Consider the following 19253-nt stretch of genomic DNA (forward strand, 5'->3'; position numbering starts at 1 on the left):
ACAATAAAAGAACCATTTGGAATTTTGCAGATTTGCTGGTCCCCAAACAAAATATTCTTCCCTTCTCAAGAAAAGACCACCAACTGCTGTGGAGGCTCATTCCCAGTCATCAGACTCCATTACCCAACCCGCGCTTGCTCACTCACTTCCCGCACCTGGGCTCACTCCTCCCAGAGATCCAAACCACAGCAAAATAAGGCAAATCAACTCAAAAGTTTAGTGAAAACCTAAACATTCAACTGGAGTCGGTTCTGTTCTGTCTGCCAACTTTCTCTTTTGTTTCACTGATGAACTTGAAATTTCCATACTTGGCTTAACAAAATGAGGCCCGACTCAGGGACAGCTTGGACCCAGGACAGGTCTGAACTTGGTAGGTTTCTGTGCCCAGCTCAGGAAGCAGGTTGGCATAAAGATGTCCTGGGATCTCTGGAGAAGCAGCAGCAGCAGAGGCACCCTGCCTGTCTTCAATCTCTTGGTCTCCTTACTGAAGAGGCCTGAAGAAATGCAGTTGGCAGAAGGCCTCATCACAGTGCAGTGCCACTAGCTACCATCTTCCTGTTGAAGACCTCTGACAGAGAAGATGACCCAGTGCTTGCCAGTGATCCAAAGAAAACCCTCTGGATGAGGGGGACCCAAAATGAAAACCCAGGACAGCTGGCTCAGGTCTTGAGCACCCTGGCTGGCGGATGCCTACTTGGGGTTTTCCGTAACTAAGGGGAGAGGAGTGTGCAGCAAGGGAGGTGATGGGTCCTGCTGCTTCTGAAGCTCCATCTCAGCAGCCCTCTGTAGCGCCACCTCTACCAGCAGCTGGAAGCTACTGAAGTCCTCCTTGTCCTGCTCCGGAGGTGTGGGTGGTGGCGTATTAAAGAGTCCACCTGTAGGGCTTCCAGCATCAGCCCTGGTCAGCAGCGTGAGCGTGCTGCTAGTGGCCACCAGGGACTTGGGGGGCTCCAGCTCCCCTTGTGGAAAAGGAGCAACTGCCTTCTCCCCCTGGCCTGTGTGGAATGGCATGGAGCACATGGACAAGGAGAGCACGCTGCTGGGGGCTGGTACAGACATTGCCAGCACAGAAGGGCTGCTGCCACGAGGGAGGGCCACTTCAGAGGCCTTTCCCCCACGGCGGGAGATGGTGAACTGGTTGGGGTCTTTGCCATCCTTCCGAAGCATATCTGGAAGAAGCCGCCGCCGGGCATTGATGAACCAATTACAGATCTAGAATGAGCATAAGAGAATGATCAATTCACTCTATCAAAATTATCTATGGAGTTCCTATGTTAAGTGACCTACACAGTAGCAAATAAAAGATATTATCTAAGCCCTCTTAGAGGGATAAGAATGAAGGTACAAATGAGAAGCAGAGGTGATGGCTCAGCAGCAGAGCACTCGCCTTACGTGTGAGGCCCATGCTCAGTCCCTGGCACTGAGGGGGGTAGGGCATTTCGGAGGCTGGAATAGAACAGAGCACTCATTCATGGCAGTGTTAAGGTATGACATACTTTTCTCTGGCCACGGTACATGACAGGATAGACCAGGATGACCCTGGTCTGTTTGTATTATAAGGCCCCCATTACGTAGCTATCTACCAATGTTCAATGAAAGCAAAAAGGGATAGTGGGTAGGATGTTCATCTTGCACAAGGCTTGCTGGGTCCATCTCTAGCATCCCATATGGTCCCCTTAGTAATTCTTTTGTTGTTGTTTATGTTTTGTTTTTGGGCCACACCTAGTGACGCTCAGGCATTACTCCTGGCTATGCGCTCAGAAATCACTCCTGACTTGGGGGACCATATGGGATGCTGGGCGATCAAACCAAGGTCCATCCTAGGTCAGCCGTGTGCAAGGCAAACGCCCTACCACTGCGCCAACACTGTTGCCCCAGTAATTCTTGAGTACAGAGCCAGAAGTAACCCCTGAGCATTGCCAGGTATGGCACACTCACACATCCCCAAAAAACATGCTAGAGGGCAGCTGAATACCAAGTTCCTTAGAGAAATCCTGTATGACTGGAGCACAAAGCAGTAACTATAGTTCATGCCTTATTATAGTGATTTGATTCTTTATTCCAAGGGTGATGGAAAACATGGTAATTTTAAGCAAATGAGCAACCTACTGTGTGGAGAACAGAGTGGATGCAAGGAGAAAGAACAGTTTAGGGGCCAGCACAACAGATAGGGCATTTAAATGCCTTTCATAAAGCCAACTCAAATCCAATCCCCAGCACTCCATATGGTCTGCTGACCCAGCCTTGAGCCAGGATTAAGTCTTGAGCACTGTGGCATGTGGTCCAAAAACAAAAGGTTCAATTTACATTCAGGGAAATGATTAAAAGACAAATGTTTGGGGCCTGAGAGATAGCACAGCAGTGTTTGCCTTGCAAGCAGCCGATCCAGAACCTAAGGTGGTTGGTTCGAATCCCGGTGTCCCATATGGTCCCCATGCCTGCCAGGAGCTATTTCTGAGCAGACAGAGCCCAGGAGTAACCCCTGAGCACCGCCGGGTGTGACCCAAAAACCAAAAATCAAAAAAAAAAAAAAAAAAAAAAAAAGAAAAGACAAATGTTTGATCTATCTAGAAAACTGAACATGGACATAGGTTTTAAAGGGAGGTCTTTAGAATGATTTACTCTAAAGTTTCTATAGCGTTTGTTGCAAGTCAGAGACAAAAGCTACAAAGCACCAAGGGGCTGCCAGAAAGAAGATAAAAAATGAATGGGGGGGGTGTCACACTGGCAACACTCAAGGGATACTCCTGGCTCTAAGCTCAGAAATCACTCCTGGCAGGCTTGGGGGGGCTATATGGGATGCCGGGATTCAAACCAGTCCTTCTGCATGCAAGGCAAATGCCCTACCTCCATGCTATCTCTCCGGCCCCCAAAAATGAATTTCTAAGCAAAATAAGGATCCACTTGAAAGTCTTTTTCATCCATACTGCTAAGAAAGTGATCATTTACCATTTTACCTCCTTTACCCCATTCCCATTGAGTTGTTTGGCTTTTGTGGGGGAGGGCCACACCCAGTGTCATTCAGGGGTTACTCCTGGCTATGTGCTTGAGGGACCAAATGGGATTCTGGGGGTCAAACCGTGGTCGGTTCTAGGTTAGACGTGCAAAGCAAATGCCCTACCGCTGTGCTATCTCTCCAGCCCCCTGGCTCCATTTTTTCTTTTTTTGGTTTTTGGGTTACTCCTGGCTCTACGCTCAGAAATCACTCCTGCAGGCACCGGGATTTGAACCATCGACCTTCTGCATGCGAGGCAAAAGCCTTACCTCCATGCTAACTCTCTGGCCCCTCCACTTTCTTTTTTATTGGTTTTTGGATCACACCTGGCTGTGCTCGGAGGTTACTCCTGTCAGGCACGGGGGACCATATGGGATATAGGGATTTGAACCACTGCTGGTCCTGGGTGGGCTGCTTGCAAGGCAAACGCCCTACTGCTGTGCAATCTCTCCGGCCCCCTGGCTCCATTTTCAATCCCATGCATTAGGCATGAAATTTCTCACCGTTGAGTGCAATTATCCATCAATCGCTCCTGGCTTGGGGGACCATATGGGGTATCAAACGGCACATGCAATGCTTATACTAGCATTCTGCCTCATATCTGTCTAGACTCTTAATATTTAGTCTCTCAACTTCATGGCTCTTCAACCAAACCTCTTCACTGGTCATTTCTAATCTATAATGCAATGACTTGGGACCCACGCAATAGTACTACCTGAGTTTGATTCCCAAAATCCTCAGTGCAGAGGCAGGAGTAATTCCTGAGCATCACCAGGTATAGCCCCTTCAATAATTAAATAAAAAAAAAAATTAAATGCAGGGGCTGGAGAGATAGCATGGAGGTAAGGCGTTTGCCTTGCATGCAGGACGTCAGTCGTTCGAATCCTGGCATCCCATATGGTCCCCTGAGCCTGCCAGGGCCGATTTCTGAGGATAGAGCCAGGAGTAACCCCTGAGCGCTGCCGAGTGTGACCCAAAATCAAAAATAAAATAAATGCTAAGACTTCTCTTGAATAACTATATTTCCTATTACCTATATGTTAGGTCACTCTGTATTTTATTCCAATAAAGACTTCTGCTACCCTTCATCCTTCACCCAAGGCTTTTGAAAAGTATAATGCAGCCTAGACAGTATTAGTTCGATATGGATAGGTAGGTTAATTAGGAGTAAAAATTTTTGGTTTGGTGGTCTGGAAGCCTTTATCATAGTTTTCCTTTTTTTTTGGTAACACCCAGAGGCACTCAGGAGTTACTCCTGGCTCTGCACTCAGAAATCACTCCTGGCAGGATGGGGGACTATATGGGACACAAATCCAGGTCGTTTGCAATCCTCGTTTTTCACCCCTATGCCTGGCTTGAATTAATTTTTCGAGGCTACTTTGTTCCAGACCTGTTTTTCTGGGGGCTGGATTATGTGAAGCCCAACATCTATACACTGTTGGGCTAAAGTATTTAAACTCCCTGGCAAGGACCAAAGACCATATAGTACTGTAAGTTTTATTTAAAACAGATTTAAAAAAAAAAGTGAGGCCAGAGTGATAAGCACAGCGGTAGGGCATTTGCTTTGCATGGGGCTAACATTGGACGGACTCCAGATTGATTCCCAGCATCCCAAATGGTCCCCCGAGACTGCCAGGGGCAATTTCTGAGTGCAGAGCCAGGAGTAATCCCTGAGCACCACCAGATGTGATCCAAAAACCAAAAGAAAAGTGTCTACCACAGAGATAAGCTGGAAGGAGGCGGGCTGGAGACTGAGACACTGGTAGGAGGGATACTGGTGTTGAAACACTAAATGACTGAAATTCAATGTGAACAATTTTCAAACTGTATTATCTCCTAGTGATTCAATTTAAAAATAAAAAAGATTCTTGGTACACTTCAATTCATGCCTTCCGCACAAATTTCTTTAGTAAATGCCTTCTTTGCCTGAAGTGTGTCTACTCCAAGTCTTGGATGATGTAAGATTAATTAGAGGATGCCACAGTGATAGCACACAGGCAGGACATCTTCCTTGTATGCAACAATATTCAACATCCCATATGCCACCCACCCCAAGCATTGCCAGGTGTGATTCCTGAGTGTAAAGACAGTAACCCCTGTGCATCACCGAATGTGGCCCCAAAACAAGATAGAGATAGGGTCAGTGCAGATTTAAGTGGATTTAAATGAATCCAACCAATAACATTCATAGACTATTCTAATTCATCATGGTCCCATTGGTACTAGGGGCCAAACCAGAGTCAGCCACATGCAAAGCAGGCATCTTAATTACCTACACTATCTCTATGGCCCTAAAAAAGTATCCATTTTTATTTTCTTTTTGTACTGTTTGGGGGCCACATCCAGAGAGCTCAGGAATCATTCTTGGAGGGGCTCAGGAAGCCATTTGGGATGCCAAGTTTTGAACCCAGAGAGTCCATGAGCAAGGCAATCACCTGACCCAATGTTGCTATGCCTTCAGCCCTGGTTTTTGTTTTGTTTTTGGGCCACACCCAGTGACACTCAGGGGTTACTCCTGCTATGTGCTCAAAAATTGCTCCTGGCTTGGGGGACCATATGGGACGCCAGGTTATCAAACCGCACATGTAAGGCAAATGCCCTACCACTTACGCCACCACTCTGGTCCCCTGGTTTCTGCGTCACACCCAGCCATTTCAGTTCTCAGCTCACCATATTTGGTGTTGGGGATCAATCCAAACAGGCTGTAATGCAAGGCAAGCACCTTATGTTGTATACTATCTTTCCAGTCTCCAGAAGTTTTTCACTTTTTCTTCTTCAAGTTGTTGAGCCATATCAGACAGTGCTCACGACTTCCTCCTGAGTCTATCCTCAGGGATCATTCCTGGCAATGCTCAGGGACTATATGGGGTGCCAAAGACTGAATCCTGTTCAGTCACATGCAATGCAAACAAACTCACCCGCTATGATATTGCTCCAGCCCAAAAGTTTCTTAACTGCATAAATAGTAAATGCTCACATACAAAATCTATTTAAAAACATAAACCCGTACCTTAAGTAAATACAACCATCTTTTTGTGTCATTTTTGGACTATATTCAAGGGTGATGGGACGTCACTTGTAGTACTCAGGGGACTACGCTGTGTCGGGGATGGACTTAGGCATCCCACAAGCAAAGCACACACACGTACCAGGCCCCTAAGCCATAATCCCAGTCCTTCCCATTTATCATTTTTGTCTAACTTCATTTTCCTCTAGTCCTTAACTAGAGGGACCACCCCAAGGAAAAGTCATGTGATCATTTGCCTGCCCAGGAAAGCAGTGGGAAGAAAGAGCAAAAACTGTGCAGGGTGGGCCCGGAGAGATAGCACAGCGGCGTTTGCCTTGCAAGCAACCGATCCAGGACCAAAGGTGGTTGGTTCGAATCCCGGTGTCCCATATGGTCCCCCGTGCCTGCCAAGAGCTATTTCTTTTTTTTATTTTTTTTATTTTTTGGGCGTGCCTGCCAAGAGCTATTTCTTTTTTTTCTTTTTTTTTTTTGGGGGGGGGGGGATTTTGGGCCACACCTGGAGGTGCTCAGGGGTTACTCCTGGCTGTCTGCTCAGAAATAGCTCCTGGCAGGCACAGGGGACCATATGGGACACCGGGATTCGAACCAACCACCTTTGGTCCTGGATCGGCTGCTTGCAAGGCAAACGCCACTGTGCTATCTCTCCGGGCCCCCAAGAACTATTTCTGAGCAGACAGCCAGGAGTAACCCCTGAGCAACGCCGGGTGTGGCCCAAAAACAAAAACAAAAACAAAAAACTGTGCAGGGCAGGGGCCGGAGAGATAGCATGGAAGTAAGGCATTTGCCTTGCATGCAGAAGGTCAGTGGTTCAAATCCCGGCATCCCATATGGTCCCCCGAGCCTGCCAAGAGTGATTTCTGAGCGTAGAGCCAGGAGGAACTGGCCTGGTGTGATACCCCACCCCCCCAAAAAAAAAAAAACTATGCAGGGCATATGTATGAGTAGGCAGAAGCAGCTTTCCAAGGGCCTTTGCAGACTTAAAGTTTCCAATAGCTGCACTAGACACCTATATCATTTCTTGTAATGGTGACATCAGTCGGCTGCATGCGTACATGTGTGTGTGCACGCGTGCACGCAAGGGCACATGCTTGTGCACTTTGCACGTTGGTACCAATGGACTTCCCAGCACTGCCAGTTTCCAGGGTCCTCAGAGCACACTCCTTTCAGGATTTTCCTCTGAAGCATTCACAGGACTCCAGATCCCAACTCAAGGATATGCTCAAACAAGGAGTTCAAATTCTTACTCTGGGGGCCGGAGCAGTGACACAGCGGTAGGGCGTTTGCCTTGCACGCACTGACCCAAGACGAACCTGGGTTTGATACACAACATTCCATATGGTCCCCCAAGCCAGGAGTGATTTCTGAGTGCATAGCCAGGAGTAACCGAAGTGTCACCGGATGTGGCCCAAAAACAAAACAAAACAAATTCTTACTCTGTTGTTGACTTTCCTTTTCAAGGGTTCATGCTCATCTGTTAGTATCAGGAGCTTTTTATATGAAAAAGTACCAGTTCTTGGTGGGGATCCCCTCTGCAAGTCATATTACAAGCAAGCACTCAGCTCTGGGGAGCTTAGAATCCATCTAGTTGCAGAGGTAAACAAGAGTAAAACCAACACCAGTAAAAGCCAAGAAGGAACAAGACAGGAATAAAAACGGCAGCACAGATAAGCAAGACCATTGTAGATACAGGGTCTGGGAACTAGTCCTTGAGAATGCTGAGGGGAGAATGTTGCAGAAAAGGAAAGGCCATGTCCTGGTTACATCAGGTTCTGATGTCAGTTGGTTTGGTTTACCAACTGACAGAGGAACGAAAGGCAATGAGTTCAGAGGGGGCAGGGCTGAACCCTGGTCCACATGTCAGCTACTGAGAGGCCTAACAGAGGCCTGATCTCAGCTTATTTGAGATCCTTTGTTCCTGTCTTTTTTCTCCATGTCCTGACAGTTACTAATGGCACCTGTTGCAGCTATTGGGAAAAGGAGAGAGAAATCCCGGGCCAAACTGTGGAGATATTGGGAGCTGTGGACTAGGGCAGCTCTCCTCAGCACTCCATACCAGTTTCTCCCCACTGTCACTAGGCCATGTCTGGGCAAGCCCTCACATACCACTTAATGAAATGCTTGTCTCTACTCAACCAAAGAGAAGCTACGTATGACAGGAAACAGTGCCTGGAGCTGCTCTGCACCTATTTTACTGGCAAGCCACACATAGAGACCTGGTCCTGTCAGGTTGGCAAATCTTCTTGGCAGGGCTGAGCTAGTATCCTCTCAATGCTCTGTCTGGACCTTATATTGCCTCCCTACCATTCCGACCCACCTATACAAGGGAGCACAAACACAACAGCAGGCACCAGCAGCAGACACTAGTTGAATTCAATTCTGGAAGAGCAGCAGGGGTGCTCTAAGAAGGGAATGCCAATAGGTGGGATAAAGGAAGGAAACCAACCAAAGCCGCCACAGGTATCAGGTATCCTGTCACCCATCTCAGCTGCAGACAAGCTCAGACGGTGGCAAGTACCCCTAAAGCACCACAGAGCACCTGTCCAAAGTCACATAATAGCTGACAGCAGAAGCAAGATTTACATCTAGGACCTCTAGAGTGTTGTTCTTCCTCTGCTTTGCAGGGTCTTAGCAAATCAGAAATATTAGCATGAATCCAACAGCAAACTCTTCCTAAACTTATAAAAACATCAGATGTATGTATATGTGTGTGCGTGTGACATACAAGATGATGCTTGGGGACCATGGATTGTGTGTGTGTATGTGTGTGTGTGTGTGTACACATAGAAGGTGATTCTTGGGGAACATGGACAGGGTGATGGATGCTTGGGGACCATGAATTAGCGTGTGTACAAGGTGATGCTTGTAGAGCGCGCGCGCGCGTGTGTGTGTGTGTGTGTGTGTGTGTGTGTGTGTGTGTGTGTACAAGGTGATGCTTGGGGCCATGGATTGCAACCTGACCAGCGTGTGTGTGTGTGTGTGTGTGTGTGTGTGTGTACAAGGTGATGCTTGGGGGCCATGGATTGCAACCTGACCAGGTACATGTACTTGGCCACTGAGCTACCTCTCTGGAACCTGTAGGTCTATTTGGTGTATTTCTCATTAATTCTCCATTTACTCTTCCCACAGACTGGGATGGTTCTAAGATGCTTTCCATGTGAACTGCTGTTGAAACTCAGTGAGGATTAGTACCTTGCTCAAGGTCACAAGTACAAAAACTGGGACCTAATCCAATCAAACCCCACTGGCAGAGCAGAGGAAAATCAGCCTGAGGCCTTCCTTGCTGAGCAGCTTCTAGTCCACCACACAAGCACTGCCTTTTCAGATACTTGGGCTACAGGGGCGTTGCCTTCTCCCAAACACCTCTGCCCCAAGTGTAAGGGACAGCATCAGATCATGAAGGCCTGTATCAAGGCAGTCTAAGAAGGGGAGCCTGAGCCTTTACCAGCATTGTGCTGCGTACCTAGTTCCTTAGCTGTACCCCCCTTTTGGCTTACAATTAGAGAACAGCACAAACTCTCTCCGTCACTCTCAGCCTGGTCTGCGGCAAACTTGGCAGCCTACGGCCTTATTTTGTCTTCTCATCCGATAGAAACTCACAGTTGAAAGGGGCCAGGCACTGGCAGGAGGCCCAAATCCAAGATTGGTGCCAGTTGCTGTAACGGGCTACGGACCTTTTCTGTAGCTTGTCTAGCTGCCTGACTGAGGCCCAAGTCAAGAAAAGTGATGTAGCTGCCCCCCACCCCATTGAAGAAAGTGGTAAGGAAAATGGCAAGGTGAACTTCACTAGCTAAATACAGTGAAACACAGGCTTTTTGAAACTCTGTTTATTGAGAAAGAGCCCTAGTTACAAACTGCTTCTATGGCTGGTTTTGTTTTTATCAGTAGCTGAGATTTAAGGACACAAAAGGAGAGGCACTAGGAAGTTAAGGAAGGCCATGTTCCACAACCAAGTTATTTTGTTTTTGGTTTTTGGGTCACACCCAGCAGCACTCAGGGGTTACTCCTGGTTCTGTGCTCAGAAATTGCTCCTGGCAGGGTCGGTGGATCATGGACCATATGGGATGCCAGAATTTGAACAATCAGCCATCCTGGGTTGCTGTGTGCAAGGCAATGCCCTACCACTGTGCTATCGCTTGGGCCCCCAGGTTATTTATTCTTGGCTTTGCATATGGTAATTACTCCTAGTGGTACCCAGGGGACCATACAGTGTGATGGGGATCAATCCTGGTCAGCCACATGCAAGGCAAGCGCCCTCTCTACCCACTGTACTATTGCTTCCAATCCACAACTGGATGGATCTAACACAGGGAAAAGATGGTAACAGGAAAGTAGCTCAGTGGTAGAGCACTTGGCCTTACAAGTATAATGTTCTGGGTTCAATCCCTAGCACTGCAAGAATTTCTCATCTGCTTTACAGATCTAGTGGAGGTATAGGAACAGTAAGGAATGTGGGTTGTTTCCTTGGGCTTTTCGTTGTTGTTTGGTTTTGTTTGTTTGGGCCATTCCCAGTGGCGATCAGTTACTCTAGCTCTGCTCTCAGAAATTATTCCTGGCAGGCTATGGGGCCAGATGGGATGGCAGGGATTGAACCCAGATTGGCTGTATGTAAGGCAAATGCCCTACCCACTGTGATAGCACTAGGGCCTGTTTGTTTAATTGTTGGGCCACACCTGGCAATGCTCAGGACTTACTCCTGTCTCTGTACACAGGGACCATTCCTGGAAGGTTCAGGAAATCATACCTGGTACAGGGGAATGGAACTTGGCCAGCTGCAGGCAAATAACCTACTTGTGATACTACAGACTCTCTAGGATTGGAGAGATGGTGGTTGTGAAGGGGCTTACAAGCAACTGTTACCAGTACCATAGGGTTTCCCGAAGTACCACCGATCCTAGGGCAACACCCAAATCAAGTCAGAAATTGCCCAAGAACACTGCTAGGTGTAGCCAAACAAACAAGCAAAAAGACCCAAAACTCTAGCTCCCAATACAATGTGCCCCAGTTTAGGAGCCATCTGTTTAATTGGTCCTTGAGGACCAAGCTCTTTAATTACGGTAAGCAGAACTTAGAATCACAATACACAATGAAAAGCTGAAGGTAGAGGATATGGGAAACTGTTTGCAGCCTGGAGGTGGGAACATGTTGGCAGTAGCAAGAACAAGTAGTTAGCCAGCAGGGATTGAGGAAAGAGAGGTAGCCCCAAGAGTGACTAAAGTCAGGGTATAAGGCTGGCTGACAGATTCTTTTCTTGCCCTGTGCCCACAGCCAGGGGGCCAACGGGCCAGCTTGCCCCTCCCTCACCATCCCTTTTGTCAGTACTCCTTTGAAATGTGCTTTCACAGGGCCAAAGAACTAGTTATAGCAGGTCCAAGCAGCTGACCTGGGTTCAATTTCCAGCACAACATATGGTCTCTGAGAGAATGTATGAGGAAAATGGAGAGCCTGTCTAGAGTACAGGCGGGGGTCGGGTGGGGAGGAGGGAGACTTGGGACATTGGTGATGGGAATGTTGCACTGGTGATGGGTGGTGTTCTTTACATGACTGAAACCCAAACACAATCATGTATGTAATTAAGGTGTTTAAATAAATTAAAAAAAAAAACATATCGTCTCTGAAACACAGACTCGGGGTAAACCCTGAGCGCCACAGGGTGTGGTACCAGAATACCACCAAAAAACAAAAACCAAAACCAGTAACTACTCCTAGAGAAGTCCTTTCGGCCACCACCTCGGTAAATAATTACTCTGAACTCTTGGAGCTCCAGGCCAGAGACTATTGTAGTGTTTCCAGCACACAGCAGAGCTCACAGAGCACAACCTCATTCACTACTCCAGGGTGAAGGAATAGGCCTGACCCTCCTGCTGAGTTCACTTTCCCTCTACCACGGGCAGTCACTAAAACAAGTGAGCTTCCAACCTGTAGTCACAAGGACCTACAAAAATCCTTCAAAAAACTTTTTTTTGTCTCACCCTTCCAACTGTCTAGCCTCAGGCAAACACCAGCAAACCAGTTAGTTAAATGACTCATTGACTTGCTAATGAGATCACTTGGTGCTGGTCAAAGGAGACAATCAAAAGAGATATCCCCAAGGAGAGGGGAAACAAGCTTGACAAAATGGTGATGCTAGTTTTAAATCATCAGGTTATTGGCACCAGGGGGTGCACTAAAACTTTTTTTGTGTGTGTATTTGCAGAAGTTACTAATTACAAAATGAAATTTGGGGTCAGGTACATTGCTCTTCAGATTGAGCACAGGCTTTGCTTGCAGGAAGCCAGGGTTTTGTTCCCCTGGTCCCATCTCCTACCAAGGGCAACCCTCAAGCACTGCTGGTTGTGGCCCAAAATTAAGGGGGAAAAAAGATGCTTTTAAGGAAATAAAAAATACTCAAGAGTTTGAGGCCGGCGAGATAGTATGGAGGTAAGATGTTTGCCTTCCATGCAGAAGGACGGTGGTTCAAATCCTGGCATCCCATACGGTTCCCCGTGCCTGCCAGGGGTAATTTCTGAGCTTAGAGCCAGGAGTAACCCCTGAATGCTGCCGGGTGTGACCCAAAAACAAAAAACAAAACAAAACAAAAACTCAAGAGTTTAAGTAGGGGCCAGAGGGATAGCCCGGCGGTAGGGCATTTGCCTTGCACGAGACAAACTCCAACAGAGAGCTTGGTTCGATTCCTGGCAACCCATATGGTCCGCCAAGCCGGCCAGGAGTGATTTCTGAGCGCAGTGCCAGGAGTAACCCCTAAGCAATGGCGGGAGTGACCCCAATACAAAAACAAAAAGCTTTAAGTACTCAGGAAGAGATACCTCCAAGAATTTAAAGTCAACTTTTTTCCCAGCAGGGATCCCTGGTGACATTTCCAAAACCTAATATTTTGTTATTTAGTGAGCTCCTTCTAAACTAAACACTTTGATATACGAATAAAACTAAGCCTCTAGAGGTCTCATTTTGGGGGATGCTATATGGTCAAGGAATGGGAGTGGGAGGTGTTCCACACCAGGTGCACAAGGGCAACTATTGGCTCACTCTGGAGGACCACACAAGACCCAGCAGATCCAGCATGCAGAATGTGCTCCTGGAATATGTCCCAAGCCCATCAGGCTCCAGAATTCTAAAAAGCAACAAGAGTAGTGTGTTCAAAGGTGGGAGATCAGGGGAGATCCATTCCACAGGCAAGGATCTAGTAGGGTCCTTCGGTCTTGGGGAGGGCAGTGGGAGAGTTTCTGTCCATGTGGTTCCATACCAACAGAGTTATGATGCTCTCTACTACAGCCACATCTCTGGCACCCGCTGAACGGGGTGGTTTTTTAAAGCAGGGTGACAAGAAACTAGTGATAATGGAACCAGGATAGAAATGGAGAAGTGGGGGCCAGAGAGAGAGCATGGAGGTAAAGCGTTTGCCTTGCATGCAGAGCCAGGAGTGATTTCTGAGTGTAGAGCCAGGAGTAACCCCATCAGCACTGCTGGGTATGACCCAAAAACCAAAAAAAACAATAAGAAATGGAGAAGTGCTGGAGTGCTGGCACAGGGCTTAAGGTGTCTGCCTTGCACGCACTAGCCTAGGACCTCAGTTCGATCCCTTGTCGTCCCAAGCCAGGAGTGATTTCTGAGTGCATAGCCAGGAGTAACCACTGAGTGTCACCGGGTATGGCCAAAAAACAAAAACAATAAAAAAAAAAAAAAAAAAGGAGAAGTGTGTTCCTCTGCGCCAAAGGAATTGAAGGATAGGAAGGGCAAAGACTACAAGAGGAAGTCCCTGAAAAGAACAGCTTAAAGAAACTAAAGAGGGGCCGGAGAGATAGCATGGAGGTAGGGCATTCGCCTTACATCTAGAAGGATGGTGGTTCGAATCCCAGTCCGTGCCTGCCAGGTGCACTTTCTGAGCACAGACTGAGCCAGGAGTAACCCCTGAGCACTGCTGGATATGACCCAAAATCAAAAAAAAAAAAAAAAAAAAAAAGCTAAAGAGAATGGGGCATGAATAATACTGTACAGCAGGCAGGGCTCTTGCCTTGCAAATGGCCAACCCAGATTCGATCCCTGGCATCCTACAGGGTCCTGGAGCACTGCCAGGAGTGATTATTCATGAGAATAGAACCAGAAATAAGTCCTAAACACCTGTGGCCCAAAACAAAGTTACTGATCCAGGCAAGAGAGAGCTGAGATGCATGTGACACCTGCTGATGTACAAGCTGGGAGGGCTTGGGGTTTGAGGACTGTCAGTGGGCTATATCCCCAATGCTCAGCAGGGTTTTAACTTTTTTAATTTCTGCTCTTCCCTCTTCCACTTTCCCTTTGCAATTGAGGGGTCATCTCAGGGCCTCCTGTGGTGTCTGGGTGTCAGCCTTTTAGACCAGGGAGAGCCCCTCCAGCAGAGTTGATTATGGCATGAGAACCCAAAGGGGGTTTTCTTCCCTACTCTCCTTGCAGTTCACCTCTGCTCCAGACCTCTGGTTCTCTAAGTGAACCTGCAGTCTTCAACTTTGTTGTCTTAAGGTCTACTTGTCTACTAAAGAAATGCTTTGGTTCTGTATTTCCATAATAATCGGATTTGGACAATTTTGATGGCTGATGACCTATACCAGTGTGGACAATACTTTTGTCCAACTGCACTATACTACACAGACCAGTGCAGCCCAAATCACCACAGGCTCACACTGAAACCAATGTATGGAAAAAGTAAGGCTACATGTTTACTTTGGAAAACTGCTCTTTAAAAACAATCATTATTGGGTCCAGACAGGAGGAAGGTACCCCAGTGTACCATATGGTCCCCAGAACCTTCCAGGAGCAATTTCTGAGCCAGAAGTAACTCTTCGGCAACACTGGGTGTGGCAAAAATAAAAATTCCCACCCATCATTGTGATGATTAAGGCCACAGGTAGTTACTAGGGACCATTTGGTACTGGGGATTCAATCCGGGCTTCCAGAATACAAAGCAAGCACCCAGCCCTGAGTGCAGAGCCAGGAACATTGAGCATTGAGCACCTGAGCATTGCAGATATAGCCTAACCCTCACCGATTTTTTTTTTGTTTGTTTGTTTGTTTTTGGGTCACACCCGGCAGCACTCAGGAGTCACTCCTGGCTCCATGCTCAGAAATCGCTCCTGGCAGGCTTGGGGGACCATATGGGATGCCAGGATTCGAACCGACCTTTTGCATGTAAGGCAAATGCCTTACCTCCATGCTATCTCTCCAGCCCCCTCACCAATTATTTAACAAATAAATAAGGAGCTGGGGTACAGGATGGGACTCAATAGTGGTGTACCTGTCTATTAGTTAAGAGACCCTGTTTTGTTTTGCTTTGCTTTGTTGGGTCACATCCGGCGTCGCTCAGGGGTTACTCCTGGCTTTGCGCTCAGAAATTACTCCTGGCAGGCACGGGGGACCATATGGGATGCAGGGGTTCAAAGAAGCACCGCTGGTCCTGGGTCGGCCGCTTGGAAGGCAAACGCCCTACCACTGTGCTGTCTCTCCAGCCCCCAAGAGACCCTGTTTTTGATACCAGGCACTGCAAAAAAAAAGGGCATTGAAGCCATAGCATAGGGAGTAAAGCATTTGCTGCTATGCGTATGCTGACCATTCAATTCCCGGCATCGCATGTAGTCCCATGAGCCTGCCAGGAATGATTTCTGAGCGCAGAGCCAGGAGTAACCAGAACACCTCAGGTGTAGTCCCAAAACAAACAAAAAAGGAAACATAAAAGTTTACTATTAGGGACCAGAGCAATAATATAGTGAGGAGGGTGTTTGCCTTGTACATGGCTGACCCAGGTTTGACTCCCAAAAAAAGTTGTTTTATTAGAGAAAGCTTCCCCAGCAAAAAAGCAATTCTAGTATTGCATGACAAGTGGTTGGACAGCAAAGGTCTGAAGACACATGCTGTAAAGATACTGCAGCTCACTTCAACTGAGATTTCTACAGCATCTGAGAACACATTCAAGAGAAAAATGCTTCACTGCAGCAGCCAAGTGCTGAAAGGTCAGTTAGAAACTAAGGGAGAGGTCAAGGACCCCAGGGACAGAAAGAGCTGAGATGAGGCCCCAAAGTTCTAGGGAGTCAAACTCCATCCTGAGGGCAGAGCTATTGACAATGATGTAATAACGATTAGCCCTTTTGTATTTAAGAGAAGGGATGGGAGGAACAAAGATGGAGGCAGAGAGATTAGCTCGGTAGTCAGTTTTCAGACTCCAGCCTTTAGCCTCCCTGGCCTATATCCTGTGAGTTCAAGCTGCTCAGCTCTGGGAAGCCTTCCAAGACTCCAGGCCAGCTCAAGCAGCCTCTCTGGTGTCTGACTCTTCTGTCCCAGCCAGCAACCTTTTTGCAAAGGTCTGTGGCCTGATCCTTACCATCTCCTCTTCCCAAAACTAAACACTCCTTGAGGGAAGGGGTGTAAAGTCTACTTCTCTGGGGTCTCAACTGTCTTCTGCAGAGAGAGCAGGGATGGAAAAGTGCGAGAAACCCTCGCTGACATCAGTGTAAGGAACTACAATTTGGGAGATGAAAGGTAATGGAGAGCAGACATAGCCACCCTGCCAAACATCTCTCACGAGGCTAAGGGTGCCTCCTCAACTCCCTCCTAGACACTAGGAAAAACCCCACAAATCTCCTGCAGAGTAAAGAAGCAGCTCAGAGATGAGCTGGGTTGGCCAAAGACCAGGCTTGTGTGGAGAAGATGGGATCCGAGTCAGAACGTGTAACTGGAGAGCCTTTTTTTTTTTTTTTTTGGTTTTTGGGTCACACCCGGCAGCGCTCAGGCCACTCCTGGCTCTACGTTCAGAAATCACCCCCGGCAGGCTCAGGGGACCATATGGGATGCTGAGATTCGAACCACCGTCCTTCTGCATGTAAGGCAAACACCTTATCTCCATGCTATCTCTCCAGCCCCAAGGAGAGCCTTTCTTAAGAATACTGCCATGCGGGGCTGGGAAGGTGGCGCTAGAGGTAAGGTGTCTGCCTTGCAAGCGCTAGCCAAGGAAGGACCGCGGTTCGATCCCCCGGTGTCCCATATGGTCCCCCCAAGCCAGAGGCGATTTCTGAGTGCATAGCCAGGAGTAACCCCTAAGCGTCAAATGGGTGTGGCCCAAAAACCAAAAAAAAAAAAAAAAGAATACTGCCATGCAAGTATAAAGTAAGGTGACGGGAGTTCTGAGGACCCACTTCTCACCAGGAGGTTTTGCAGAAGGGCAGCACATGTGGGAAGTTTGGTGTGGGTTAGGGAAAGGAGGGGGCAGTACCATGGACTTTAGTCATAGACTACAAGAACAGGGGTAAAAGGGAAGGGGTATGGCTATCTCATGGAGGGAATAGTAGAGGCCAGTGGAGCAGGATGTAACCTCCAGGCTGAGGACCTGGATCTCCAAGGTGACTGAGAGCCCAACTGAAAGTAAAATCACAGGAATTCAAAATACCATTAGCACCATTCAGTAAAACAAGCACCGGTAGGTCAGAAATTGGCAATTCACAAGAGGAAATGCCTTGCACTCTGACAGCGATTTTCTGAAGTGTTGCATAGTACAGGGTCTAAAGCACCTGCCTCAATTTGATTCCCAAGCATCCTGGGGTGTAGCCATGGGTAATCCTCCCAACACTACCAGGTGTATACAGCACTACTTCCTCAGCCCTTGCTTTTCCAATCGGTCAAGAATGACTATGAGGGGCAGGAGAGATAGCATGGAGATAGGGTGTTTGCCTTGCACGCGGAAGGACGGTGGTTCGAATCCTGGCATCCCATATGGCTCCCCCGAGCTTGCCAGGAGCGATTTCTGAGCGTAAAGCCAGGAGTAACCCCTGAGCACTGCTGGGTATGACCCCAAAACCCAAAAAAGAAAATGGCTATTAGAATCCCCAGTCTCCCATGTGGGAGATAGTGTAGGAGACCCACATCAATCACCAAAAGAATGATTTTGGAGGGAATAATGGAGGGGGTGGTTTTGAGCCACACTCAGCAGTGCTCAGGGAATCATATGTGCTCCCAAGGATAGAACATGGGTTCTATGGGTAAAGTTATCTTACCTGATATCTCCCTGAACCCCAAAGGATGGTCTTTTACATGTCAATCCGTACAGTCTACAAAGCACTTTCACATCTACTTCTGGGCCGGAGCAGAGCGTAAGCGGTAAAGTGTCTGACTTGCCTGCACTAGCCTTGGACAGACCGTGGTTCGATCCCCCGGCATCCCATATGGTCCCCCAAGCCAGGGCTTTCTGAGCACATAGCCAGGAGTCATCCCTGAGCAATCACTGGGTATGGCCCCAAAACAAAACAAAAAACAAATCACATCTACTTCTAAATCTATCCCTCACAAAAAAAGTTTAACCACTTATCACCAACCCTGCAACCAAGAAGCCATTTAGACAATGCTCTGGGGCTAAGAACTGAAAGCTGGTCACTCCATGCATTCCGATAAGGTGACACCAACTAGAGAAGACCCTCGATGGTGAACTTATGACACGCGTGACAGCGGTGGCACGCGAAGGCCTTGCAGCTGGCATGCAGGAAGGTCAGCAATTAAGATATGCGGCACTGCAGGAGGCAACAGGGCCGGACTGGCCATTGGGAGAACTGGCCATTGTGCGGCAGCAGTTTGGACTCTCGGTCTCAGAAAGGTTAACCATCACTGACTAGACATTAATAATATTCTCTGCGATGGGACTGGAACAATAAAACAGCAGATAGGACATTTGCCTTGCATGCGGTCAAAGTCAGGTTCAATCCACAGTGCCCCATATGGTCCCTCAGTTCTGCCAGGAGTTAATTCCTGAGCAGAGAGCCAGGAGTAACCCCTGAGCAAGACCAAGTGTGGTCCCCAAAACAAAAGTAAAAAAAAAATTCTTTGCTTCTTTGCTCTCCAGAATCTCAACACTTGCTTGAGTGCTTAGTGCTCTCATCTGTCAAAGAAAAAAGTGAGGTCAGGAATGAAGGGGCTGTTCCAAGTCAATCGAGCGAGTTGAAGACACAAAGAGCTCGGCCAGGACACAAATCCAGTTTTCCTATTAGACCTGCCTTACCTGCAGCACTGACAGGTTGGTCTGTCCAGAAAGGCTCAGCTTCTCCTGCTCGGAGGGGTAGGCATTATAGCGGTGCAAGTACAGCCAGTCCCGCAGGATCTTCACCGACTCCTTGGGCAGATTCCCCCTCCGCTTCCTCTTGCCTGCCAGGGAGAGGAGGCCTTCATCCTCACCCAGATCACTGTCCGACATGGTGCCTGTGGGCTGTGCTGGGGTTGAGGGGG

General features: G+C 47.9%; 1 protein-coding gene across 1 annotated transcript; it reads right to left on the bottom strand.

Annotated features, from left to right (window-relative positions):
• Positions 1–315: 315 nt before the first annotated feature.
• TGIF2 (TGFB induced factor homeobox 2) lies at positions 316–19253 on the bottom strand. The gene is made up of 2 exons (XM_049779361.1): positions 19030–19253; positions 316–1212 (listed from the first exon to the last, which is right to left on the bottom strand). The coding sequence occupies exons 1-2, from the start codon at positions 19219–19221 to the stop codon at positions 691–693; spliced, it is 714 nt and encodes a 237-aa protein (XP_049635318.1). The 5' UTR covers positions 19222–19253; the 3' UTR covers positions 316–690.

Source organism: Suncus etruscus, chromosome 9 (genome assembly GCF_024139225.1).
Source record: "Suncus etruscus isolate mSunEtr1 chromosome 9, mSunEtr1.pri.cur, whole genome shotgun sequence".
NCBI lineage: Eukaryota > Metazoa > Chordata > Mammalia > Eulipotyphla > Soricidae > Suncus > Suncus etruscus.

Bases quoted from the DNA above. Each gene is read 5' to 3' on its own strand.
- TGIF2 (XM_049779361.1), bottom strand. From the start codon at position 19,221: ATGTCGGACAGTGATCTGGGTGAGGATGAAGGCCTCCTCTCCCTGGCA. The intron at 1,213-19,029 runs GTAAGGCAGGTC...TGCTCATTCTAG, and splicing joins CCAACCTGTCAGTGCTGCAG to ATCTGTAATTGGTTCATCAA.